The sequence below is a fragment of the Meleagris gallopavo genome, chromosome 16 (genome assembly GCF_000146605.3).
Source record: "Meleagris gallopavo isolate NT-WF06-2002-E0010 breed Aviagen turkey brand Nicholas breeding stock chromosome 16, Turkey_5.1, whole genome shotgun sequence".
Classification (NCBI taxonomy): domain Eukaryota; kingdom Metazoa; phylum Chordata; class Aves; order Galliformes; family Phasianidae; genus Meleagris; species Meleagris gallopavo.
This window is the reverse complement of record NC_015026.2, coordinates 1,245,159-1,272,913: the sequence shown is the minus strand read 5'-3', so window position 1 is coordinate 1,272,913 and position 27,755 is coordinate 1,245,159. Positions and strand designations below refer to the sequence as shown.

General features: G+C 45.6%; 1 protein-coding gene across 2 annotated transcripts in view; it reads left to right on the top strand.

Annotated features, from left to right (window-relative positions):
- The first annotated feature begins 4,442 nt into the window (after positions 1–4,442).
- The window catches only part of MGRN1 (mahogunin ring finger 1), a 39,054-nt gene continuing 15,741 nt past the window's right edge, over positions 4,443–27,755 (top strand). For both annotated transcript variants that reach the window (XM_031555818.1, XM_010719378.3), the window contains exons 1-5: positions 4,443–4,571; positions 6,514–6,602; positions 12,075–12,221; positions 21,657–21,774; positions 25,703–25,769. In XM_031555818.1, the coding sequence (XP_031411678.1) occupies positions 4,479–4,571; positions 6,514–6,602; positions 12,075–12,221; positions 21,657–21,774; positions 25,703–25,769 (514 nt within the window). In that variant the 5' untranslated portion in view covers positions 4,443–4,478. The remainder of the gene's footprint in view (positions 4,572–6,513; positions 6,603–12,074; positions 12,222–21,656; positions 21,775–25,702; positions 25,770–27,755) is intronic.

Genomic DNA, 27,755 nt, shown 5'->3' with positions numbered 1-27,755 from the left:
GCTCCGTGCCGGGCTCGGCCCGAGGCTCACCGACGGGCTGGCTGCTCGGCCGGCCGGGCTCAGCTTCTGCGGAGTGATCTATTCCTTCCTTTCACGAAAGCAGCCGTCAGGGCGTTCTGATGTCTCCCTCCCTTACTGTACCCCCACGCTGGTCCCGCGGCTCGGGACGGTGCTGCGCCCGGCGGGCTGTCAGGGCTGTGATGGAGCCGGGGTTCCCCTTGGGTTTGTTGCGGTGGCAGATCTGAAGCAGGGGCCTGCCGTCGTTGCACCCTGCCTCGTTGCAGGTTTGCCTTCGGGAAGGATGGGGGTTTTCCATGAGCCTTTTCCTCGTGCGGTTGCTCGGGAGTTGCCTGCACTGCACTCACCCTAACAGCACAGCTGGCACCTGCCTAATGCTGACACACGGACAGGATTTTAGATGTTAGATTCCAACTGGATTAATTATTACTACTGCACACAGTGAACCTTCAGCTGCTTCTTTGAATTCATCACCGTTCAATTTTCTTACTGTTGTAATTAGTTGGATCAGCATTTAAGTTGTTGGGTTTTAGCCAATGTGCTCATAGACAGAAATCAAGACAGCAGTGCTGTGTTCCTGGGGTCTGCTCCATACCCACCTCCCCAGGAGCAGTGATGTCCCTGATGCTGTCACAGAGCCTACCATGTAAAGCCCCTAGTAAACCAAATAGCTGATGCTTTCCTGCAGCTGATTAAAAAATATATTTATTTCCTTAACAGCTCTGGATGCAATTAGTTGCTTGTTAATTGTGGCTGAATTTTGTGTTGTACTTGCTTGTGCTCTTCTGGAAAGCACGCTGGCTGTGGCCTTTCTCCTCACCTTCTTGAGGTTTATCCAGCAAGGCTCTGTTGGCTTCAGGGAGAAGAGCTGTTGGAACTCACATTGCTTTGTGCAGAACAGATCCAAGTACTTCTAAGCTTTAGAGTCAGAGGGTTACTGAGAGAGGAGTGGAAGGAGTACTGCCACAGCCTGCCTCGTTTTAAGGTGATGTGTTGAGATGGACGCTGTCCCCTGGTCCTGCAGTCCTTGGGCTGGCTGATTTGGGGCTGGCAGGGCTGCTGTCCCTAGCATGAAACCCCACAGCCTGAAGTGGGTGTATATGATCAGATGTGATTCCATTGAGCTCACCGGAAATGGTTCATAAAGTTCTTAGGCTAAATGATTGCTAATTATTCCCAGCTTGACAATATCGCAGCAAGCTCTGTACTGCTTTAAAGGAAAAAGGTAGATTTTCCATCTCATGTGTTGTGTGTTTGAATGTGTGCCCTGCAGTGCCAGCTCGACACCCCTGCAGGCTCTTGGCTGCCCATGGGCTAACTGAAATGCAGAAGTGTGGGCAGGGAGTGCTCCCTGAGCTGACTCTACTGCTGGGGCCGTGTGTGGCACTGGGGGTTCTCTGCTGCTTTCTGTGTCCCATCCCTCTGGGTTCAACCAGGTCCTGACTCATGGCAGGTATCTGGGCAAGCTGCTGTGGCTCTGACCAGCTGCTGGCTGGGATTGTTTTGGTGAATGCAGGTTTGCATTCTGGAGCAAATATGCCACCTGCTATGAAAGCTGTGTTATGCGAGGAGAAAGCCACAAAGTGTGGGCATCCCAGTGGTGATGGAAGCAGCATGTCAGCCTCCCTGTGGAAGGGAGTGGGGCTACTTTACCAGGCAGTACTGAGCGCTGGCATCTTGTTGAGCCAGGGCTGGGTGCAAACGCTGTGATGAATATTCTCTTTTCCTCTATTGGCTATTGGTGTGCTCAGTGCTGGGTCAGCCGTGCTCTGTGGAAGATGGAGCTGGCTGTTAGGGAATCCACCTTGGTCCCAATGAACCAAAATCACTGACAGGGGGCTGGCAGATCATTCAGCAGCCTCCTGTGCAACAGGGTGATTAAGAGTCCTCCTCTGAAAATGCCTTGTGTGGTCCTCTGAGGTTCTAGCTATGGGTTGTCTGCATTTCCCTTCCTGCATCCAGCCAAGTGCTGTAAGGTGACTCCTGATTTCCGTACATTGCTTTTCACTGGTACCTTTTAACCTCCTTTGCTTTGTGGAGACTGCAAGCATTGCTGATGCCTGCCCGGTTGGAAGGGAGTTGGAGGAGCGCCCAGCCTGTAGAGAGGAATCAGTGCCTGCATGCAATGGGCTAATAACAAGTAATCACAAGGAACAGCTCCTGATCCTCGCTGTGCTTCTGTGCTTGGAAAAGTAAAACGATCCGTGTCATTGCACGCAGCCTCGCTGTGTGATGCCCCCATCACTTTAGCAACCAGTGAGCAATGCACCAGTGCTTCTGCAGCTCATTTGTCAGCTCATTGCTTGTTCCACAGAGCTCATCCGCAGTGTGCAGCGGGCAGGGTGCACCTGCCCTTGGGATGGTTTTCCTCCCCCTGGAGTAGGTGCTTGCAAGAAAATTGCAGACCTTGGCTTTTTTGGGAGCAAAAAGGAGAGATGATGCCTCTGTGAAACCTGCTTTGTTGTTTGGACCCAGTCTGTCACCTTCCTCTTGGCTCGTGCATTGCGACAGTGCTGGGACAGAAGTACTGCAGGTGCAGTCCCATTGTCCCTGTTACTGTGCTGTACTCCTGGAGGCCCTCAGCCCCACCTGCTGCTCCTTCCTTGCCACTTTCTCCATAGGCACTTGTCTTATGGCTCAGCAGCAGTTTCTTCCTTTGCTGTTTTAATTGCTTTTGTTGATCTGGGTTCTATTTAGCCCAACTCGGAGCCACGTTGTGATTTGCCACGTGGTGGCTTTTGGTGACCTGGGCACCGAGGTTGGTGAAGCTGATTCAGGTGCTGGCTGAGGAATTAAAGAAAGATCCAGTTCGTTCACTTCACCATTAGTTCTAATAGTGGCAGGAAGCCTAAATTGTCATCTAACCGCACTCTCTTTGCAAAGATGCTACAATACAGTTGTCCCAAGCAGTGCCTCAGACCGCCTTGGGATGCTCTGCAAAGCAAGCTGTCTTTGGAAGGTGCTGTGCTCAGTGGTGGTGAGCCCATGTCCTCTGGGGTGGGATGCTAATGGCAGAGCAGTGAGTGACAAGATGGGATGGACGGGCAGTGGCATGGAGGTGAGAGGCCCAGAAATACAGGCTGGGCTGAGCCGAGCCCCACATCAGTGTGATCCTGGATAATCAGCTGTTGCAATTCTGAAACATCCTGCACAAGCATTTTCTTCGCAGTTAATCAGATGAAATGCTCCAAAACACAATCCTACTTGACCCACATAAAATGTGAAATTAATTCCTATCCCTCAGCATTTGTCATGCTTTTCTGAACCTCCATGTAAGCATAAAGCACCGTGGTGTATCTCAGCTGCAGGGACGGCATCGAGCTGGCTGTGCTTGGAGGTTGTGTGCAGATCAGCATTTTAATCTTTTGCTTTTAGGGAGGGGTGGGAATAGGTGGTCTGCCAGTTGGAGTACCTGTGTTTCAGTCCTGTGGAATCTGGGTAGATTCTGTGCTGAGGTTGGTTGCCGTATCTGGAAGGACAGACGTGTTTAATATAAACATCTGGACGCTTGCAGGCTGAGCTCAGCAACAGAGAGCGCTCATCCTTAGAGCACTGCCAGCTGTGCAGAGAGGTTTTTCTTGAAGCATAAAGGAGGAAAATTTTAATGGAAAAAGCAGAACCGTTCATGAAAGCCCTTCCGTTTCAGAGTAAATCATGCTTTTAGCTAGAGGGACTGAAAATCCTTCCATAATGCCCCCATAGCCATGCACCTGAACAGTTACTGCTTCTGCAACTCATTTTAAAACAAATTTTAGACTGTGCACCTAGAGAAGGTAATGAGTTTTTGGCTCCAGGTTTAAAAACCCCACTCTGAAACTTAAGGAAAATGGTTCGAATGGAGCCTTTTAACACCCTCCTGATTCTTAATCCTTGGAAGCTCCAACTCCATAAAGTTCAGGTGTGAGCGTTCTCCCAAAGCCTTTCTAGAAGGAAGCTACATCGGTAGTGTTCTCACACACGCATGTGTGGCTGCAGCCTGGGGGCATGGGAGGGAAAGCCAAGTGCCCAGCAGGAACCCCTGGGGGTGTGCAGGGAAGAAGCCTGGTCCTTCTCTGAGCAGGTGTTTGTGGGACAGAGGTTTGCATCTGGAGCTGCGACAAGGAGGAAGGATTCATCAGAATTGAGAAATATTGGGAAGAGCTCTTTCTTTTCTCGAAAACAAGTTAAAATGGGATCATCTCCTCTGTAGTGATTTGTTCCAGAGTGATTTTGTTGCGCTTCTGCTGTTGGCAGTGACCTTGTGTAGTACAGGGAAGGAGTGAACTAGCAAGTATTTTCTCTGTCTTGTGCTCATATGAATTGAGAAATGTATAGACCAGCTGTTCTTTAGGAAGTATGGATTTAAGTGTTTTCATAGAATATCCTGAGCTGGAAGGGATCCATGAGGATCATCGAGACCAACTCCTTTTGTTTCCTTTTTTTTTTTTCCCTTAGGAAACTACTTTGCAAGCCACTTCTTTATGGGAGGCGAGAAGTTTGACACCCCTCACCCCGAGGGATACCTTTTTGGTGAGAACATGGATCTAAACTTCCTTGGGAATAGACCTGTTCAGGCAAGTTCCTATATCCTATCTGTTTTGCACTTCTGTTTCAGGCTCATAAAGCCTCTTCATCAGGTTTCCCAATTAGAACATAACATCAGTTTTCCCAATTGGAACATGGAAATATTTTGAGGCTCGCAGATGGGGAACTGTGGAAAGCTGCCTGCCCCAGTGCAGAGCCTCTGTTCAAGTAGAAAGTGCAGGTGAAGAACACAATTAGGAAGGAGGGACTTCAAATGGAAATTCTGCTGGACATGCAGAGCTGTGCAGGCAGGAGGAGGCCCACCAAATACCCTGTGCCACGTCTGTGTGCAGGGCAGTGATGAAGTGCTGACTGCTTCTCCTTTGCCCTGTAAGCAGCAGCTGCACAGCACTCCAAGGAAAACAGAAGATGCAGCTGTCAGCTCGATACCTGATGTGCTTATGGCTGCAGGGACTGGTTGTGCAGTCTCAGAGTTGCATTATCTGTGTGTCTCAGCCTGGGTTCCCTTGCAGGCATTCTGGCACTGAATTTCATTTCTTCAGAGGGGAGTGGGTGAGATCACTATTAACACAGTGGGACATTTGCCAAATGGGTTTAAGAGTGGGAGGCTGTCGTGGTCTACAGTTTGCCAATGTAAGGTAATGCCCTTTGGCAGCTCTGATTAATCTTCAAGGAAAAAAAAACTACTTGAGCACGCAGCAGCAACACAGCTCTGTGGAAATTGGCCAGTTTCTCCTTTTGAAATAACTGAGGACTTGGTTGCTGTGTGTGCAGCACTGCTACTGACCACAGTGCTGAGCAGTTGGGTCACAAAGAAAGCTGTTGCTGCCTCCATGAAGTCTCTGCTGCCTGTGGCTGTGGATTAGCACCCTCGTGTTGGTCAGAAATGGCATGTTTTCGTTCATACTCTGGATCTTGCCACACTAATAAGCTTCTGTGGCCCAAGGGAACAATGGTACAGGGTTGTGTGTTGGAACTGCCTGAAGCTCAGCAGGAGCAGCAGTAGGCTGCCTGCTTAGCAGATTCCTCATTTCTATGGATACACACGTACTGGTGGTCCCTGATATTCCTCTGAGTCAGCTGTACTCTCTGGTAGCTCAGCATCACTGCACAGCTCCTGGTAGTTGTGTTTGAAGGACCACAACTTTGATGTGGCTGTGAGGTGGCACTGTTGCTGGTTACGTTCCCCATAACTGTCAGCCTGAGAGCCTGTCTGGTACCTCTGTTTCTCTGTGTCACAGTGTTGCTCTGATGCAGTCTGAGAAATGCAGTGATTGCATTTCTAGTCTGAGCACCTACAAACCTTGCAGACATTTCAGCCTGAGATGCAGTGGGGGAATCTGCAACAGCAAGGGTTGCAGGCCCCACATTGAGCAGTTCTCTCTGCATTTCTTTGTGGAGGTTCTTTGACCAGTGTAGAAAACTAGTCTGCAGCACCATCCTTCTGCATTTAAAGGGCAGTCTGTGAGAGAAGATCTGGATTGTGGAATTGAATGAGGACCCCTATTCCCATCTCTCTTTTTTTTCTCTCCCTTCCCCCATACATTTGCCTCATTGTTTCAGAATAAAAGAATTTCCCCCAGTAATCCAGAGCTTCTGCATGCTGATTATCAGTCAGTCACTGTTTGCACTCTGTAATACATGTGAAAGGGCAGCATATCTTCTGCTCAGGCTGGAGGTAATTTCTGTACTGAAAATAAAATCTTGTGAGAGCGAGGCTTTCTAGACTGCAGTTTCAGAGTGCAGAAAAAGAGCTTATGAGAGTGCCCTTGTTAAGGGACATACCCCTGGTGTGCTTGGCCAGAGCAGAATTTCCACTCTGAAACATGCTTGATTTATCTGTAAATACAATTCTGTCACTGTTCTTCGGAGTTAGATGAATGTTTCTTGATTTGGGTAAATAGTTTGGAGGGTAACGTACTGCTACCTTATGTAATAATAAGACAACAATCATTTGCTTTTCTATTTCAGTTCCCATATGTGACCCCAGCTCCCCATGAGCCCGTGAAGACACTGAGAAGCTTGGTGAATATCCGCAAGGACTCTCTCCGCCTCGTCAGGTACCGTTACTGCCTGAACTCATTTCATTCAGCCCAGGGATCTGGAGCATCTGGAGCCAAACTGTCAGTTCCATATGGTTTAGAGGGACAGCTGAATCCCAGATCGTTGTTGGTAGATGTATTCAGAAGGTTCTGGGTACCACTGTGATCAGAGTTTTCAGGCAGTTCACGTGCTTCTTCGTCCCTGGACTTAAGCAATCTGTATTTTCAGAGAGGACCAGTATGTATCTCTACAAAGAGAACAGAGTGGTAAACAAAGCCTTGAATTTTGCCTGCTATTGCTAGCACAAATGGAACATATTAGTCGGGTCAGTAAACTCTTCAGACAGATTCCTTTCTGCATTCTTGTGTAAAGAGAAGCCAGAAAGTAGTTGCTCCTGGTGCAAATCACTGGCAGGGAGCACTGATTGGTTTTGAGTGAAACTTCCTCAGCTTCCTCCTGCTGCCAAGACAAAGTTTGGTCCTGCTGTTATGTACTAATGTAAATGGCTTCTATCCCATGAGTAGGGAAAGGAGTTCTGGATAGTCTTGGAGATCTATTACCTTTCACTGCTTTACACTGAGATCAAAGGCCACGCTAACAAAAATGTGACTTCTGGACTAGATGCAGTGGTTAACACTTGGACTTGAGGCTGCCTTCTATCACACAGATGGCTGAAGAGCAGAGACCCAGCACACAGTGCTTTGTTTTGGTCTGAGCACCTGGGCAGATGTCCAGGCTAAGCATTTCCCAGAGATCCTCGAGTCTCTGAATTCTATGTTATGGACACGGGGTTGGAGGGGTGGCAGGGGGCCAGGTTCAGCTCTCAGCCAAGGTGATTCTGAGAGCGTGGTGTAATGTGAGTCAGTTGAGTCATAACCATGCAAAACCTCCAGTTTGTTTTTATCTGAAAACTGACATTGTTTGTTTGTTATTAAATGAATGATACCTGTTGTTTCAAAATCAGTTGAACAGGAAAAGAGAGAACTTCTGAAGAAGTAACTGTTGGCAAACTGTTCTGAATGCTGTCCAGCTTTTTCAGCTAAGGGCTGTGAAGTTCTCTTCTGGAACAAAGTCTCACATTCTTCCCAGACTTGCTGTGGAAAGGGCATTTCATTCTTCTTTCAAACATCCACAGTACAACGGAGGAGTTGTTGGTGGGGTTTAGTTTAGTTCATAGAGTTCTATCATTCTGTTTTCTGTGATTTCACGCCCTGCCAAGCTGAGTTGCAGCTCTGGACTATTTGAGATGTAGTATCTATGTACCTTGGCATTATCTTAGTTTTGCCTCCCTGTGATTCCCAGTACTTCTAGTTCTTTGCCTCATGAGCTCTCACAGGCTCTTGTACTGCTGTGTTAGAGCTGACAACAGCACCACCAACACTATTCTATTTTATTTTATACCAACGTAGACCCAAAATGGGATTTTAATTGCCAGTCCTTAAGGACGTGTTCTGTCATGTGCTTTTCAACTGTTCTTTACTGCAGGCTTTTCATTTCTCCCTGTGTACACATAAAGACACTTGCTGCCCCCTCCAGCTTAGTTCATTGGCAGTTAATGGTTAAGGCTTGGAGATTCTTCCCAGAAGTAAATAAGGTACCAATGAACTGAGTGTCTTGGTATGAAGTAGACTCTGAACATCCCCACAGTCCATTTATTTTTGCTTGTTATTTTTAACTGAAAATTGGTTGTTTTCCTGTGAAAAGAGTATTGATTCATAATTTGGAATGTAGAGCTTAATGGAAGAAGGTGAAGAAATGTGCACTCCTGGGTTTCCTGCCTTGCTGTCACCAGACAAAGTTCTGAGCTTTGCTGAATCCTGAGTATTTCCAGCAGCTTTGGAGAGGAGCAGCAGTCCTCTGGATGTTGATGTTGGAGTTGTGAGTCTCTGATGCCCATGCGAGTGCTTAATTTCTAACAGGATGAGGGTCTGCAGACCTCAGAGGAGGGCAGCATGAGTTTCGCTGTTAAGCATTGACAGAAGAAAGTGGTTTTGTGTCTGTCTTGTTGCCCTTCTTGGCCCTGGCATGGGAGCTGCCTTTCAGAGCTGTAGCACCTGATGGGCAGGAACAGGCTGCTTGCTCATACCTTGAAAGTACCTCCCGCTGCAGGAGGAGGATCAGCTTCCGAGGCAGTGTTTCACAGAGCAGGAGCCCCCTGGCTCAGCCACTCTTCTTCAGTGTGGGCTTTGGATTTTGAGTAGAGCATCGTGGAACAGAAATGTGAACACTGCTAGAGATGGCAGCCAGTTCTTCGATTGGTGACTGCCTCAACACTGACTTAATGCATTTATGAGTGTATATCATGCTGCAAACTCACACAATACTTAACATTTATAATGCATGTCTATGGAGTTGTTCAAAACCTTTCATTTCCTCATAAGATCAAATCAGGTTCGACTTGACCCATTTCTGTAACATGCTGCTGTTAATTATATTTTTATCTTTTAATTCTTTAACAGACAAGCAAAAAGTTCCAGCAGTTCCACTGTTTTATCCAGAAGGGATGTCAGACTAAGTGGCCTCAGCTCCCTTGGTCAGCCTGCTTTGACTTTTACATCATAGCATTGGATCAGCTATTTGTCCTCAAGGTGGTCGGTCTGTTCTGCTCTGAACGTGTGATTGTTAAGGCTATGTAATTAACTTGTGTGCATGACCAAAAGGCACACTAACAAAGTCACTGGTTTCTAAATTAGTGCACGCATCTGAGGCCACCTCACATCAGCACTGCCTGTAGGGCTAGACTAACATGTACACTGTAAACTTCAAGTACAGATGGAGACAGAAGGGCTCTTGAAACTCCTGAACCACCTCCTTGTATGCCACATTTGTTGCAAAGATGGGCGGAATGCAAAATGTGTGGCTTTGTCTTGTTGATCCCCTGAAGTTTACATCCTGCACCATAAGGTGGAACATGAAATGTCTCTGCCTCTCAAAGTATGCACTGTGGTAGTCCTTGCTTGTCCCCTGATTCAGCTGCTGGCTGGCAGAGCTGCAGCCTTTTATCACATGACTCCTTGTTATGTGGCCAATGTTTTCATTAATCTCCAGCACCAGTATGTCACCATGGGAGATGTGCAGGCAGCCTTACTGAGGCTGCTGCTGTTCAGAATGTGTGCTTTGCCCCTTGTTCCAGTGATGCTACTGCAGGCAGACAGGTCTGCGACTCTACTACTCTGCAGCAGTGCCCTCTCCAGAAGCCTGCCCACCAAGCACTAGGTTGTAGTAACTAGGTTAGCCAGAGTGCCAGATCAATTCTAGTCCAGATTTCACCCTTTCCTACTTACAAGTGTGGGGACGTGTTCTGAGTGCTGGCTGGGAGCTGCAGGAGTGAACCTGGGAGCAGGAAGGTGATAAGGGAATCTGGGTGCTCAAAATGATTTCCCTAAGAAGACAAAACAGAGAATGGTTTTACTGTTGACATCTTGCTCTTGTGGGATCCACCCTCCTGCAGGTATCCCACTTTGTTACTTGGGGCTATTCTGGGTATCTAGGCTTGTGTTGATCAGCAACTATGCCTCTGTGTGCAATGAGAGCAGGTGAGCTGGCTAACCACCATCAGTGCCTGCATGAAGCAAGTGCTGGCTTTCCCTTACCCTACTTCTTCTGGAGGACTGGCAGGTGCATGTTAGCCTGGAGATCTTGCTCCTCTTGACCTTTGCTGCCTACCTTGGATCAGCAAAGGACCACAGAGCAAGAGCTAATTTGCAGCTCGTGTTGCTGCTTTCTCTGGACATGCACAACACTTGCAAATGGATAAGAGGATTGTTGCCTTCTGTCTTCTCACATTGGTCCAGCACAAAATATCGAAGCTACAATCATATTTTCTATGGCTAGAATGCTTCCTGTGCACAGCCTTGAAATGCTATGATTTTATTCTTTGAATGTCACCTGCTTGTGTGAAAGTACTCATGGAATACTCACGTACAACAGAATACTCATTCTATTACTGTTTATTGTCTCCTGGCTGCTGCAGATATTTAGTCTGCCCATTCCTGGGTTTTGTTTTGTTTTTTTGTACTAGCAGTTTGGACGTATTCTAACTTGATTTACTCCTCCGACCTGAGTGAACCGCTGGCAAAAGTCTTGCTTTGAGTCTTTCAGACAGAAATGCAAGTGTATGCAGTATTTATCACGGAGTTGGAGGAGTTGGAAGGGACTTCCGGAGATCCTCTAGCCCAACCCCTCCTGCTAAGGCAGGTTCCCAAGAGATTTAGTGAGGTCACATTAGTACAAATGTGCATGTTTGGTATTTGATTGTACTGCTCTTAAATTTTATTTTGTGCCTTCTGTATTAATTGGCTGAAGCAGAACATTTCATTCTTGTTTAGTGTGTTAAGTAAAATTCATACCAGAATTCTTAATTAGGCAGCAGTTATTACGTCTCAGTGAACTTGATAAATATGAATTCCCTTGACAATTTTTAGATTGAATGATGGAGGTGTGCCTAGCCTATTTCAGAGTGTTTTCAGCAGTGCAGCATGTTTGTGGAGGCTGTTTAACGAGGGGAGAGGCCAATTAATACTGTGAACTTAGAGATGGTGCCAAGCTTTTCCTGAATAGATTAGCTGCCTGGCTGTGACCCAGGCATCCTGGCAATTAAGCTCATAGTGACAGGCAGTGAGGCTGGGGTGGGCAGCAGAGCAGTATTGTGGTACGCTTCTCAAAGCCAACCTGCTGCATTCACCATTACTACATAATACATGAACCAGCTGTTGGACCTGAAGTTGTAGAATTACAGTGGGGTTTGAATTAACGTATGAGAATCTGCTTCTGTTCTGCCAGTGAGTCGTGTCTTTCTGTCATTTGGTGCTTAAGGACAAGGGGAGCTTTTCTCATGGTATGTTGCATTTGCTGTTTGTTCCAGAATCTGCTGGTTTTCCTGGCCATTGGCACTCACAGCTCACCCACATCTGTATCTTGCTGCCCTGCAGCCTTCCTGCTTCATACCTCCTTTTCCACTGGATTTGTTGCCTGTGTTTTTAGCAGGAGGGAGGAGTAATATTCTGTTGTGGCGGTCGGCCGTCACACAGTGGGATCCAGCTGTCCAGTAGCCCAAACTCAAGTTATTGCTCCCTTTTATGTTCACTGAAATACTCGTTCTTGAATAGGTTATCATGTACCTGATGCAATTGAATGTGTTAATTTTTGTTCATATAATAAATGTATGTACCTCTCAGTCGTGAAGAATGTTGCTTTTCCTAAAGTTCGATGTTCAGTAGTTGACCTTCTTGGCTCTTTCCACGGCTGTAAGACTGGATGAGACTTCTCAACATCATTGTTACGTAATTCACTTCAATAACTTCAGAAGAATCTTGGAAGAACCTTCCTCAGAGGAAAGAACGGAAATTTCCTGGGCATTATGGAAGCCCATGATGACTTTTCTGCCCAGAGCACTTACATTGGAATATTCCTATTCTGATTTTCAGAGTGAACTTGATAGCTATGAAATACCTCATAAATGTGTTCTAATCCTCGGCATTCTTTTGCAGGTATAAAGATGATGTGGACAGTCCTACTGAGGAGAATGGGAAGCAGAAAGTCCTGTACAGCCTGGAGTTCACTTTTGATGCAGATGCTCGTGTTGCCATCACAATCTACTGCCAGGCTACGGAGGAGTTTGTTGGTGGCATGGCCGTGTAAGTCTTGGTCTTGTGGGCTCTTGGAGGGGTACAGAACCTCTCAGGTGAGGAGCCTGGCAAACATCTTTCCTTTCTTGCCTGTGAAGCAGTGCTGCTGCAGATGATGGAAAGTGGATTCTCTTTCTGTTTTATATACTCTGATAGCTTTGAATATTGCTTTCACTTCCTTCCCTCACAAAGCCAATTTCCTCTCTTGTTCCCACATTGGTTTGTCTTTTGGATGTGGGGAAACCATTTTGTGTGCAACAAAGGAGAGGAACTCACAGCTGTGTGCTTTTTCACACAGCAAGATGATTTACAAAATTACAGAAGCAAATACCCTCCTCTCCAAATACGACTTGTTTTTCCAGATCACACCACTGAATGGATTTTTGTGTTCCCTGGAGTGGGAGCATCTGGGCCACCAAAGAGGAGTTCAGCTTGACATGTACATGTGAGTCTGTGAGGAACTGAGACCTATCCAAAGTCCCATTTGGGAGTAAATGACTACCTCAAAACAGGGTGTTGTAAAGAGGCTGTCAGGAACATTTTCTGCCCAGAAACCCTGCCTGTATGTTTTCTGTCAGGTACAGACTAACCTTTGGCTTGCTGTAAAAAGAGTGGTCTGGGTGTCATCCATGGAATCTTCCTCACATACTTCACTGTAGTAATGTATCTCTGCAGATTTCAAAGCCTTTTTATCCAAGTGAGCGCATTTAAACCATTCCAATCAACACTGTGTGTGTCCTCTAAGATTACAAAAATTTCCTCCCTTCACTGAGGGCTATGGTGGCTGAAACTTGCTCTTCGTTGTGTGCACTGGGCACACTTGAGCTGCTGGTACATGACTGCAGACTTCAGTAACCATGGAACAAAAAGTTCTTCTTGTTCTATGGGTAAAGGCTGCAAAAGCTCTTGGCTTTTTCTAGTAGAGGCTTTTGGCTGATCAGGAGTTCTGTGCACATAGTGCTGATGGCTTCTGCAGTGGTGCTCTTGATTTGGGGGTGAAGTCATGGCTTATTTAAGTGATCTGTAGAGGTTTCGGCAGGGAGAAATACGTATGACAAACCATGAAGTGGCTCATGTGCTTTATACAAAGTATAAACATCTCACTAATGATCAGAATAAGGTGGCTTTAGAAATGAGACGACTTCAGTGCTTCCATCCAGATGTGCTTTCCTCCAAACTGGAGGATGTCGTGGTCCAGGATTTTGTTAAGCCTCTCTTTTCTGTTGAAGATTGTGACTGCTTAGTTAATTGTTAATTAAGTTAATTAATTAGATCCTTTTAAGTGATTGAAAAATCCCTCCTGACAAACTCAGAAAATCCCTCCAGCTCTGAGAAACTGAATCTAAATAGAATGCAGCAGGGTGCCTTAGAAATCCTGATGAAGTTTCCATGTTCTGTCTCTTAGGTCCTTAGGTTTCCTGTGAATTTAGTGCTAGTCAAGTGCTGGAATGGCAACCTTGGAGATTGAAGTCCTCTTTTCCTAATACAGGTACAGCGTGGACAGGCAGCTAGTTTCCCTTGTGCTGCCTTGCAGAGCATTCCTTGGTTTTCATCCCAAGAGGGAAACTATTATGGGCTAATGGGAAGAACTGAAGGCCTCCATGGCCAGGGTGGATTTGCTGTTGTAGCTACTGCATAGAGCTTATTGTTTCTGGACTGTGTTCACTTCTGTAACTAGGAACTCTGTCCATTGATTGGAGGTGGAAAACACAGTTTCTGGTTCACTTAAAAGGATGCTATTTTACTGAAATTTCATACCATGCACTAAGCCAGTGGCTTCCTCTTGTTCTGCTGTCTGTTTTTTAAAGCTTATGCAACAGCCATGAATTACCTAATTGCTTTTTAAATTGAATTCCTAGGTACAGTCTCTGAAAGCTAACATAACTCTCAACTTCAGATAAAAAAATATATTTTTAAATACAAAGTTTTTAATCCACCCTGTCCATGGTTCACCAAAAGATGGATCTCTGCTCAGGAGATGAAGGAGAACCTTACCTGCCTCTGCATGAAACCAGGATCTGTGGTCAGTGCTCATTTCTTTGCCACATGTGGCTGATGTGACCGAGTTGCCCTGTTAGGATGGAAGCAGTTCCCAGAGCACTAACCCTTCGTGCTGAAAGTCAAAGCACTTGGATTCAGCTCTTGCTTCCACTGCTGTCCTTTTATTTAATAAATCATAGTTTAACTTCCTCATAGTATAGAATTGATGAGCTGTCTATTTCTGCTCTGGAGTTCTTGCACAATAAATGTTATAGAAAAATAGGGTGTGGGATGCTGTGCTAGAAGCCAGTAAACTTTTTGAAGGCATGATCCTGATTTCATGCAGATGTGTAGGTAGTAGGGGCTGGGGGAAGTGAGATACAAATATAGACTTTATAAGCTGCTTTAATTCAACCCAGGCTATTTTTCCATGTGGAAGTGGCTCATGAAGCACATCTTGGGGCTAGCTGCAGCTGCCCAAATTAGGCATCTCTGCTTCTCTGGATTTGCTGGCTGCTAGTAAAAACCTTTTGAAGCTCTGATTTCAGCCTTGCAAAGCAGTTCTGAAAGGACAGTGCTATAATTACTTTGATTTATTATTTTCAAGTTCTAGTGGGGAAAAAGCTGTAAGTAGAGGAAACTGTAAGAGTGCCTTTTTAGTGCACTAGGAATGCAGCTTCGCTCCACGTGAGGTGGTACTTTTCTCTTTTTCTCAATTTCTCTTGGTGCTGACACCTACATTTAAATAACAAATGTGTGCAAGAGTTGCACTACACTGTATGTAAATCCAAAACTGCATTTCTTGCTGTGCAGCACTTGATTGGGAAGAAGACTGCTTTGTTATAAAGACGCTCTTTTTTTTTCCTTCTACTTTCCTAAATTGATGCTAATTCCTAAAATGGGAGAAACTTTCTGGACCATTTTCTAACACAGAAATTTCCTCCTAGTCCTTGGCCTGCAGCATGGCTCCTTAGAAGTGCTAGGCAAGTTATTTTTGCTTCTTTGCTGGAGGAACTGCCGAACCTGATAGCATCCAAACCTGATAGCATCAGTGCTTCTGTGAAACTGCAGCTGGGAACATCATCATGTTCACACAATTTGGAGTGGGAGGATGGAGGGGATGTGGCTCTCAGTGAGGTGAGGCATTGCTTGTTGTCAAGCTTTTGCTCAGCTTGGAGTGACAGCATTCCCTTTGCCTGTGGTCTGTGGGCCTGGCTTTATGAACAGCCAGTCTCTGTGACGAGAAGAAAGTGTTTCTGCAATCCAGGAGTCTTCCTCCTAGAACTGCTTGGGCTCCATCTAAAAGCTGCAGGTTTCATCAGCCTATGCTGCCTGTACTGACCTGCCTTAGAGGGTGTTCAGCACACTCCCAGGTACTGATGTTGGGAGATGTGTTGCCAAGATCTTGGCTGGGAAGCAGTACAGCTGAACACATCTCCCAACCAGTATCTGCATCTTGTCCTGAGCTACTGAACTCTGAATTTCACAGCAAGCTGTTGTTACCATTGTGGGGTTGTAGCTGACCAATAAAGTGTGAAGATGGTGTATGTATGTATCTGGGGAAAGGTGTCCAGTACTTTCTGGTGCTAGTGCAGGTACAGTAGCAGCCTCTTAAACAACATGGGTATTAGATTAAATCTGAGGGGACCACTGCTCTGACTGTCTGAATATCTCTTGTCCAGGTAGAGTGTGCTTGAAGAACCTGTAGATGAAAACATGTTAGTTCTTGGAGGAGCAGCTGGTAAATGACCCAGAGCATAACACAGACCAGATCTATCTATGTCTGGAGCCTTTTTAACAGCATTAATGGAATTAATGGCAACCTGCTTCTGAACAGCTCAGTGTCCCTGTTATCCTCAGTTTTATGTATTGTTGTGGTTGTGTCCATTTTCTTTGATTTTGAGAAACTGCCCTGTCGGGACATTTGGAGGGAAGAAGAACATGGGGTGTTGGGTCAGGAGGATATTTTAGGGATTGGGGATTACGGAGCGGTTGGGTTTGTTCTGCTGGGCAAATTGTGGAGCACACAGATTAAGGGCGGGCCAGAGAGGAGGGGTGCAGGGGATGACTGGGATGGGACCTGGGTATGAGGATCCCTGCCTTAGCGTAGGGAGGCACAAGCACACAGATGTGTGAGCTACATCAGCTACTTGCTAGTGATCACCCGTAAGTCTGTGCTGTCCCTCAGAGAAATGATAAGACAGTCTGTATTGCTTGCAGTGCTAACAGTTCCTAGAGAATACTTGAAGGACTTTCGGTTTATAGCCAGCTTTTTTCTGCAGTGAATGGTTTGTGTGTTTGTACCTTCAGATTTATTGTAGGAGACAAATATGCTTTTGGGAGCAGGTAAAGAGATGCACGTATTCTCTTTTTGTGTGCTCAGTGAATGTATCCTTTCCTTTTCTGGCACAGCCTTGATATGCACACACTATTAGGTTCCTGGGAGGGCCCCCAGGACTTTTCCAGCTGTGAATATCTTGCTGACTAGCAGGAAGGGTTGTGTAGTTATAACATGGCAGCAGTGGATGTTTCCTCGGGGGAAGGAGTCAGACCAGCTGGAAGCACTTAAGGCAGCCAGCTCTTAGGGCAGGAGCAATGTGCACAGATCATGAGCTGCTGATAAATGTGACATAAGAGATGTGAGTTTTTGCAGTCCTTTCTTATGACGAAGACCTTCCTCTTTGGACAGAGATGGTACTCTTTCTTGTCCTAGTAATGTTGCCAATACTATGTTTCTTTATTATAAAGAGAAAACAATGAAAGCATGACAGTTTAGCTCTGCTAGTCTTCACCCTTGTTCAGGATTACTGTTTGTGTTGCTGATGCGCAAATGGGCGTGCTGGAATTTTTTTTTTGTCTAATTCCCTTGCTTGTTCTGCAATGCCTGCTACACATTACAAACATTCTACCAAACTGAAGTGGATGTGACACTGCAATACATGATGTATTTTGTCTGCATGTGGAGATTTGAATAGGTAGTTCACAAAATGAAATCCGACTGAAATGTGTAACTCTGCGCATGGCCGTTTTCACTAAAGCTTGTGTAGGAGAGACAGCAGCACTCATATTCCTTTGTTTAATCAATAGCCTCTGTCTGTCTGTTCAGAGCCTTTGAAAGGTGCTCATGCTGCTTTTGGCTGTGGACTGTGGTGATTAATATGAATTCTTTGCACAGAGAGATTTCTTCAATGTGAAGAAATCAGAGGCAGAGCTTTTTTCTGCTCGGCACAAGCCTTAACAGCCAAAGCCTGCTTTGATCTATGCAGGCACCAGTCCCCAAGGGACTGTAGTGTACAAAGTTCACATGCTGAAAAGCTAAATTGTGTAGATTTCATTGAACAGACAAGCCCTCTGTCTTTAATAAGGGTTCTGGCCTTTGTGCCTTTCTCTGTTGCTGTTCTGTAAGTTGCCGTCTTTGAAGCCTGGATAGAGTCAGGAGTGCAGCTCTCCCTGCAATGAGCTCAAGTGAGATGGCTGCAGGTGCTGGAACAGGATCTGGATGGCAGGGTTTCATTGCATGGTAAGGTGTTTGTTTCCTCCTGGCGTGGCTTGGAAACCAAATCTTGTGAGGAGGCAGGGGAAGAGGAGAACAGTGTGCGTGGCAGTGACTGCAGACTGCAGTGCACCAACTGAGCACCCACAACTTCTAGACTCTGTGTAGGAGTTTCTTGGTGCTGGATCTTGCCTAACTCCGGCTGTGAACCAGGGCTACGGCCTTCTTACATTTTGTTAGTGTTTCTTTTATCAATAAAAAATCACTTTGAGTTACTGGGGACACTTGCTCAACTTCCCTCTTCCCCAAAAACTCACTTGTTCAGATCCTGTCCAAAGATGAAATGGAAATGTGCAGATAGAAGGGAGAGGGAACAATGTACTTTCTCCACATCAGCTCCTGGACCCTTTGAACACCAGCAGAATGTGACTGGCTCCTTCTTCACTGAGGATGTGGAGCTTGCCAGGCAGCTGCATGCTGCAGCAGCAGGAGAGCTGGTTCCTGAGTACCCTCTAGAGCTGGGACTGATGCCCTGCTGTAAACTTCCCCAGGCCCCGACCTAGGGAGGAGTGAGAGGGAGACTCCCCTGCATGTTCATCTTGCTTCTCTAATGAGAGTGTAGCAACAGCAGATTCACTCATCTTAGCCAGAGGTTCCCAAACACTACCTTGCTCCTCGTGGTTTGGGAGCTAATTGAAGTCTACAGGTGCCCAGTAGCAAATCTGGTCTGTTTGAGCCGTGGACTGAGCAACTGCATGCAGGTAGGAAGTGCTTCTCAGCTGAGGGCAGAGGAGTGAGAGCTGGGGAATAATTTCAGTTAGTTTCTTGGATTCCTTATATTCTTCAATAAGCACACTGTCTATGTCAGGCATCCACGCCATCTCTGACCTCCACTCTCCTCTGCACTTCGGTTGCAGTAGGTTCCTCTCTTGTCACCTTAGATAAGTCATTCCCCTCCTTCCCAGCTGCACAGGGAGAATTGTGCCTCTGCATAGCTGGGAAGCTTTGAGAGAGCCACAAAAGGAGCTAGATAAAGGCATACTCTATTCATTGCGCCTGACAACGCAGTAAATAAAACTTCACTCAATTGCTCGCTCTGTAATTCACATACAAAAGATCTGTCATCCTGATCTCTCCCACACCGTGCTTTAAATGCAAAGGATGGGGTCAGACCTTCCAGTAAAGCAGCACTATTGTAGTGCTGTTCAGAAAAGTCTTTGAGGGTAATGTATTGTCAATGCATCTACCTTGGCAAGAAGAGCAGAGAGCACATGATGGTCCTGATCTTCATCGTGACCTTTCAGAATTTAACGTTGATCTTGTGGCAAACCTTGAAGACCATCTCCTCATGGATCCTCAGAGGTTGCTGGAACTACACCAGTTTTCCAGGGAAAGGCAGATTATGCCAATGGAGAACCTATTTTTTTTCTCTTGGTTTGAGAGGAATTAAATATCCATCATCATCTGGTATCCAGGTTCTTAGTGCCTCAGCTGCAAAATGCATCCTAATAACTATGCTTTAAATTTGTGTGTTGGGTAATGAGCCCTGGAGGGCAGGCAGCCATCCCTGTGAGCTCTGTGCACTGACATCGGGTTGGGAGGCCTAGAACAGTTTGTGTGGGTGCTGGGAGCCTGGCTCAACCCAGCCTCCTGCATGGGCAGGGTATCTTTGGGCTCTGCATCAGCTGGGGCTGGGAATGTGCCCTGCCTTCCCCTTCTGCTTGGAGAGGGGAATGCAGTGGTAGGGTTGCTAGAAGTGTGTTTAAAAAGTCACAAAGTAGGCCTTGCTGCAGAGGTGTTGCTAGGGAGATTGAGGAAAGTTAAGCTCCAAAAGCAAGATTGAAGGTAAGTGTTAAATAGTTATGGTAAGTAAAGCAAGAGCTGCATTTGCTGCAGAAGCAGAGCAGTTATTGCTGCGCCTTGTCCTCCAGCCAGTGCTGACTGTGATGTCTTATCCATTACAAAGTCTGTGCACATGCACCAATCCCATTTCAACATCCAGGTCCTTTAACGTAAAATAGCTTCTTGTACAATATTAAGGCTCAGATGTGTCTTCACTAATCACCTCTGCTATCCTGCAGCCTGGTCTTTTCTACTAGATGTGCAGTCTCAGGTGTGATGCTCAGTTCTGCAGTTACTGGCTGACTGTGCAACTTGAGCTTTTCCCACAACACTTCCTTCACCACCTCTGGAGGTGAGCTATCCAGCCCTCCTGCTCCCAGCTCAGAGAAACCAGAAGGCATTATGCCTGATGTAGAAGAGCTTTGCATTGCCATCCTCTTCTGATGTGCTGTGCTCCTCCACAAAGTCTAGTTAGGCTGATACTAATTGGAGCTTTCCAACTTCTGCTTACACAGCTGGCGGCTTGTAAACTGCGTCTGCATTTTGGAACAGCTGAATGTCCTCCAGAGTACTGAATCGTTTTACAAGCAAGGATGGTCTTTTTGTGCTTCTGTGCATGCTTTGTTAACTGCTTTACCTGACAGCACTCCATACTGATTTGGTCCACAGCGAAGCGATGCCTTTGTATCTTCTGGTGTTGTCCTCTTTACAAGGCTGGCAGCAGCACTGTTCACCTTATCGTTTGAGAGTTGTTATCAGCAAAATATGCCAAGCTGATTGGCAGGGAATACTTTGTGATATCCCAGCTTGAATTAAGGAAAAACTCAACCTAGAGCTCTTGGTTCTAATGTGACACTTGTCCCAGGCTGTCTGGTCAGTCATGGCCAGTAGCAGTTAAGTTTCAGCAGTCACCAGAGCTTCTGACTGCTCAGAGATCTTTGCAGTGGCTGGAGGGCAGTATTCTCCCAAGTCTCACTTTATGAAACTCTGCCCTGGAAGTCAGAATCAGTGTAGGAGAGACATCATCCTATCATTGTGATGGGTTAACATCTTCCTTGTAGAACTGGAGTTAGACCTGTCTATCACTGGGCCTGTGGAGGTCTGTTGTTTCTGCAGTGTAGGCCTGTTGGGCGAGGGATCTTTCTCTCTGTTTTGTCAGTATGCTCTGAACACAGTGTTAGTAGCTCAACAGCACAAAGGCTGCGGTAGTAAAACCAGCTTTGGATGTTCCCACCCTGCTTTATAGTCCACTGCCTGCTCCTTTGTGCCAGAGCTGGCATAGTTCAGAGATCACGTGGCAGAAAGGAGCATAAAATCTTGTTTTGCCACTGCAGCCCCTTGTAAGCTGTGCTCTATGTAGTGAAATATATTTTCTAGGGCAGACAGTGCTGGGGGTTCTGGATGCAGGAGATGCTGGATGTTAGCTCTGGTTCACTTCCCAGAGGCATCTGGCCCAGCCTGGCAGTGCTGGGACTTGGTTGCATTTCATTGATGGCCCTTGGGTAAGTGGGAGAGTTGTGACTTCTCTAGGAGGCTGGCATAGAGGACTGGTTGGTGGTTCTCTAGTGCTGTTGGTGCTGTGAACCTCTAGGGAAGTATGTGAGGAGTAAAGAGCTGGGGAATTGGTCTGAATGGACCTTGCTTTCCAGAATGGCCCTATGCCAAGTAGTGTTTCTCACTGCAGTCCTGTCCTGCAGAGGCAAAGGGCAGCTCTTAGTGCCTTGCTGTGTGATGCTGCTGTTAGATCAGTCCTCGTTCTTCCTGGGTTTCCTGCAGAAGATAACTGTGTGCTGGGTGGGAAGCCAGCATTGCTTTGGCTCTGGATTTAGCAAGCTAGCTTTTGCTAGGCTGCTGCACCCCAAGGCTCCTCTGACATGCAGTGTTTCCAGGCAGGTCAGTATGCATCCAATCCGACCTTGCCTCTCTGTGCTGCTTTCCCTCTCCATGCTCACCTTCTTCCCTTTCCCTCCCCTTTTTGTATTCCCAGTGAATGGCTGCCAGCCCCTGCCAGCTCTGCCTCTTAGAGCTTCCACTTGTGATTCCTGGAAGGCAGACAGGCGTGAATGAATGAGAGCCTAGCAGAGAGCAATCACTTGTTACAGCAAGTCTTCTTTTACCCCTTTCTTCAGATACAGCACAAAGAATCCCTCTCTGCAGTCTGAGACGGTTCATTACAAGAGAGGGGTAAGCCAGCAATTCTCCCTGCCTTCTTTCAAGATTGATTTCTCAGACTGGAAGGATGACGAGGTAAGTCTTTTCTTCACATTGCCTTCTTTCCACAACTCTGTTGCTCCAGAAGCATTGGCCTCTGTTTAGTGTCACTGAGATATGGCTGGAAGATTTGCACTCACAGCTGCCACGGCACGTTTTGTGGGTGTGAGACAAACAGGGCCTTGGGAGGAGCAGATATGAACACTGCCTGGGAACTTGGCAAAAAGATAAGGCAAACAGGGAAGAAAAGAAACTGAAAGAAGCAACTTCTGATAACGCTGATCAGCTGGCATCCCAACAGCTGGCATACGAGGGAGACAGCAGAGATTGGCACAGCTGTTCCCAGGGGAACCTACGCTCTTCAGCCTTGTTCTCCCTGTCAGCCAGAGAACTTGTGGAAACAAATGTGCTCCTGTTCACTTGCTAAGTCTTTCCTGGTTACCTTGGGACAAAGCTGATAAAGATTCTGAAAGGGTCTGTCTTCATCTCCCCCTTTCTTTTTTTTGCTTGTCATTTAGACCAGACTCCAGTGGTCTCCACAATGGGATACATGCAAGACAATTCATTAGGGTGTGAGAAGAACTTCAGCAGTAAATGCTGATAATTCATAAATTTATATATGTATATATATACAAGGAGTGTATGACCAAAATTGTTATATTGATGGGAGTGAAAAAGTAGTTTGGAGTCTGCTGTTCTAAAAAAGTCTTATTCTATTTAAGGGCTGTGTCCTGCATTATTAGCTCAAGCAGTATCGTGCAGTGAGGGGATACTCTCCCTCCTGGGGCAGATCCACACTGGTTCATTAATGCCGAATAAGGGGATGCCTTCATCCTTTTATTTTTCTTTAACCCATAACTGCAAACAGATGAAGGTTTGGTTTTAATTAAGCTCTGTGGCTTTTACTACATAGCAAGATCTGTGGAGTCCTATTAATTTTGGTATCTCTGCAGAATTCCAGTCCAGGCAGTAACTCTGCTTCTTGAGCCTCTAAACGTTGGCCCAGGGGCTTCCCTGCATGTTACACAAGGCAGAAAGGCTTTGCTGTTTGCCCTCCTCTGTGCAGAGCTGTCCTGAGACATTCCTCATGCAGAGGAGTTGGCCTGTAGCTACTGCTAATACATTTGTTCCTGCAGACCTTCTCCCAGGTCAAAATTAATACAATGCTCATTTCTTCTCCAGCCTTGTATAAGAGCATTGTGTATGTGAACCCTAATAGGAAACACTACCTATTAAAAAATTAAGATAAAAAAAAGAAAAAAGGAAAGAAAGAAAAGTCATCTTTCATGTATTTTGAAAAGATTGAATAGCTATTGTTTTGGAGTTGCAGTTTTAATTAGAATCAGTCGTGTGCTTTAACAGTGCTGTGGCAGTTAGCAGGAGCCTGCAGAGTCTGGCCTCCTGATGTCCTGGTTTCTCTGCCAATATATGATTTCACAAGTTCAGCCTACAAAAGCCTGGAAGAGCTGCTTTTCAACCCCTTCTGTCATCTGAGAGAACTGGAAAGTAGGAGCTCAGATCCCTTTCTTAAAGAACCGGGAAGCTTGGTTTTCACTTTTGTTCCTGGCAGCAAGGTTTTAATTTGAGTACTAAAGTCACGTCCCTTTGACAGCTTAAAGGAGAAGGGAGATGCAGTGGAAAAGTAAGTTTCTAGCTCCCTTTACTCGATTCTGCCGCATCCTCTGGTCTTTTTCATTGCTTTCATGGGGGCTCTGGTTGTTGAGACAATGTGGGACAAACACTGTGGTTCAGAAGTTTCTTTCCCCACTTTGGCTGTGTGTGTACGTTGTTTGGTATTTTTCTCTCAAATCCAGTATAATGCTAAATCTTCTTAATTGTCCCCTGAAGTGCTTTTATCTGACAGCTGGCTGAGTGTTATCATTCAGCTGTGTACAGTTACGTGTTCAGATTGCCCTCCTACTTCATTGTTGGTGTTGTCAACAAAAAAAAAAAGAGATTTCTTTCACGTTTTTGCTCAGTGTAATGCTTGGAGATGATGTAGTTCTTGGCTGGTCAGCAGAATGGAAAATAGTGTTATGTTGAGTTGCTATGTGGAAAAACCTTATAAAAACCTTATAAAAACACACTTTTTACTTTGTTTTCATAACACACTGGTTTGCTTGTGAGCTATAGTGTAAGGCTTGTGTTGGCAGTTATTTTCGAGTCCCTAAAAATGACTGGGAAACGAACCATTAAAGAGGCCTTTTGTTTGAGAATGCAATAATTTACATGGTAAAGCAACCACAGTTGGTTGCTTTACTGTGATGTGACTTTTCTTCCATATGGACAAAAAGTAGCTGTTGTGTTACAGTAATTAATCAGAGCAGGAAGCAAAGCAAGGCCTTAAGCTTCTTTCAGCAGTCTTAATCAGCTGTCCTCAATTATTTTTTTCTCCTTCTCTGGTATGCTATAATAGCTCAAAAATGCAGGATAGAAAGTAGCAGCCCTATTAGTTTCATCTAACAAGTACTGAGATGTTAAATGATGCTTTTATGTTCTCTGTGTTACTCTGCTCTTTTAAAAGGAGATTATGGTCACTTGAAGGAGGAATAAAATGTAAAATCATCATACAAAGAATGAAAATCTGCATCCCTCAGGTTTGAAGAATATCTGAGACAGCAGGACTCAACCCACAAGGTCTTCCAGCACGTGCTTTCCATTTAGAGTTGGATATGCATATTTGAGCAGCTGTGTGCATAATGCAGCTAGGAGCTGTTTCTAGAAAACGTTCAGATCGTGTGCCTTTGAGCCACTCAACTACTGGCAGAAGAGCGGTAGGGTTGAGATTGCCTCTGCTTCCACACAGCCCATGGGAGGCTGTGAGTTGTAGACCAAAGCATGCAGCCAGTAGCAGAGGTGCAGCCACGTGAGCAGTGGGCTGTGGCCTGTTGGTGGATGGATGCCAAGGTACATCATGTCCACGTACAGTTATCAGCATTTAGATGTAGTTCATCCAGAGTGGAACCATTTCCAGCTATGCCAGGCTTGCTGTCAGGGTTGCTTCGCATCCAGTCTGGTGTTCTGGGTTGCCATTTGTGCCGGTGACTGAGATTATCCTCCTGGTGTATCTTTTGAGAACCTTAATGGAGGAAATCACGGCTCCAGTAGTGCAGAGGGTGAGGAAAGATGAGGAGGCCCCAAAGCATCACCTGAAGGACCCCGTGGCGCTTTGAAGTGAGTCTCAGCTTTCACTGGGAAACTGGAAACAGACTGCCTGGAGCACCATGGTGAAAGGACATCTTTTTCTCTCTTGGCAAGAGATGAGACAAGAAAACCAAATCAGTAATTAATTGAAACACTAGAAGTCCAGTCTGTGAGCCACTTCTGTTCTTGGCATAGGACAGTGTTTGTAAGGTTGTATTTTTCTTGCGTGTATAAGATCACACGTAGCTTTTGAAGTGCTTTAATGAAGTGCAAGACAAAGGAAGAAATTCAGACTATTTTCCTTGCACTCAAGGAAACTCTCAACTCTTAAATTTTCACTCTCATCTATTAGAAGGTCAGGGACCTGAGCTTCATAACATGCAAAGAGATGGAAATCAGTCTGGTGTTTCTTCAAAGTGCAGTGTGAGCTTGAAGTTTTGCAGATTTCTTTCTACATCTTCAAGAACTTCATACAAGTATAAGGGTTGTTTTTTTGTGGTTTAGGGAGCATAATGCGTACTGCTGTTCTACAGCCATGGAATGGCTTGAGTTGGAGGGGACCTTACAGCCTCTGCAGCCCCTCAGAAAGGGCTAAATGATCAACAAATAATGCAGAGAATTCTGCTTTCAGTGCTTCCTGAAGCCTCATAATCTCTGGGCACAGCTGGGGTGGTGGCACAGCCTTTAGTGGGAGAGCCTGCTGCCCTTGCAGGTGAAAGCTTGGTATCTGTAACTTCATTCTTTTATTGCTAACACTGTTGCAAGTCTTCAGACAGGCCTGGTGTGCATTGTCTAAATTGATGTTGTTTCTTTCTCTCAGCTGAACTTTGACTTGGACCGTGGTGTGTTTCCAGTGGTCATCAGAGCAGTGGTGGATGAAGGGGATGGTAAGCACGGCATATGCTCACTCGGTCTTCTCTCTAGGTGGATGTTAAGTGACCCTTCAGGGGAGGCCTCGTTCTGCAAAAGCAAAAACATTTTGCAAGCAGCAAAGGTGTGGGGAGCCTTTCAGAATCAAATTATTTCAGGAATTCACCATCACTTTCTTTCATTAAAAGAGTCGAGCTAATCACAGGCTCTTACATAAAGATATGCTTTTAAAGGTAACCTTGATTTTTTGGCAGGAAAATTGGCTGGGCAGTTAGTGTTGGAGTGGGGTTTAGGATAGCTAGGGTTAGGTGCTGGCTCTTTCACCACAGTCAGGCCCAAACTGGAACAAATGATTCCCTCTCTCTTTTAATTTTGTGTTTGCTTTGTTTTGTAACACAAGGATGGAGTTTGTCTCTTCTACCTCTTTGAGGTTTGAATCATCTTTTTGAAAGCTAGAGCTGTCTGGAGGGCTGAGGAACTCTCAGAAGAAAAGAAAGCGCTTTGAAATCCTCAGGCCACTGTTCAACCACATACAAATTAATTCAGCACTTCAAAATTATCTTCTTTTTCCCAAAGGAAGTTGAATGATATTAATAAAAGAGCATGACTTTTGATGGTAAATAATACTGCTGGTTACTTTTAAAGCACACTGCCCTTTTAGAGAAGAGTGGGCAGTAAATGTTTAGATTGTTAATCACCTTGTGCTGTGTTTTCCTTAGGGTGTGTGTGCTTTTGGGCTCTGTGTGTTTGCACTCATTCTGAGCTCTGGTGATGAAAGGGGCACAAGAAATTCACGTGTTCCCTACAACTGAGGGCTGTTGTGCTCAGCAGGACCAGCATTCTCCTTCTGCTTTTTGCAACTTCTTGTACCAAACTGAAGAAAAATCAGAAAGGAAAAAATCCCTTTTAGATTGTATTGCCTATTGCAGTTTGTGTGCTCTGCTTCCTATGTGAAAGTGCACAGAAGTTCACTGCATTATTTTACAGTCCTCCAAGCAAACAGAACTGGATGAACCAATTTAAAGTGTGACTAACACATGTAGTGCAACATAAAAGAAATTGCTTTTAGAGTGCATCTGTTTTTACTGATTTCAGGTGCTGTTAGTAATATTGACATATATATCCTGACCACAGATAAAAAAACAACTTCCACTATTTGATGAACTTTTGCCAATGTATTTCTACTTTCTTATGTTAGACATATTGAGAAAGACCAAAAATAGAACAGGAGGCAGCATGGGAAGCATACATTTATGCATATAATATGTCAGCTCTTAGCCAACAGTGAACTGTCATCTATATTAATAGCCTGGAAACACAATTTCGTTTAAATCCTCTCCTGGAAAGAATATCACCACAAAAATACGTGACACTTGAACTAGATTGGGAGAAATTGCTGTGTGTTATGGTTCTCTTTTACTGATGAGATGGGCAGGAGCTAGACATGTGTGTTTGGAGTACCTGGAAAATGACAGCTAGCTTGTAACTACTTGCAATGATTAAAATTGAATGGGAAATCAAAATAGCAGTCAGCAAGATGTTGGTTTGGACTGATTTCTGCCAGGGAGATGTTTGTGTTCCTTGACGAATGTACGCTTGCAGTGTTAGCACTCTTTATTCCTGCTTGTGGAATTGCTCTCAGTAAAGGTGCAGAAATCCTTAAGGGATGGAAGGTGCTGTGCTGCTCCAGCCATATGTGCTGCTTGAATGAACAGGATGTGAAGGGAAGCCATGTCTGTTACCTCTTCCTTAGCTATTCAGACTGCAGTGAGGGACCTGCATTTCATTTACTCAGTGATCTGGAACAGACTAGCTCTTGTCTGGCAGGGAGGGAGCATGCAGGTGAAATCCCAGTTCTAGCCTCTGTTCTGGATACCACTGTGTTCCCGATCACATCCTCATTGCTGTGACCATTCTTGGCTACCTAGCAAATCTGCAGTCCTGGACTCCTGTTCCATAGACTGCTGTTTCCAAACACCGTCTCTGTGCCACAGTCCAGTGAA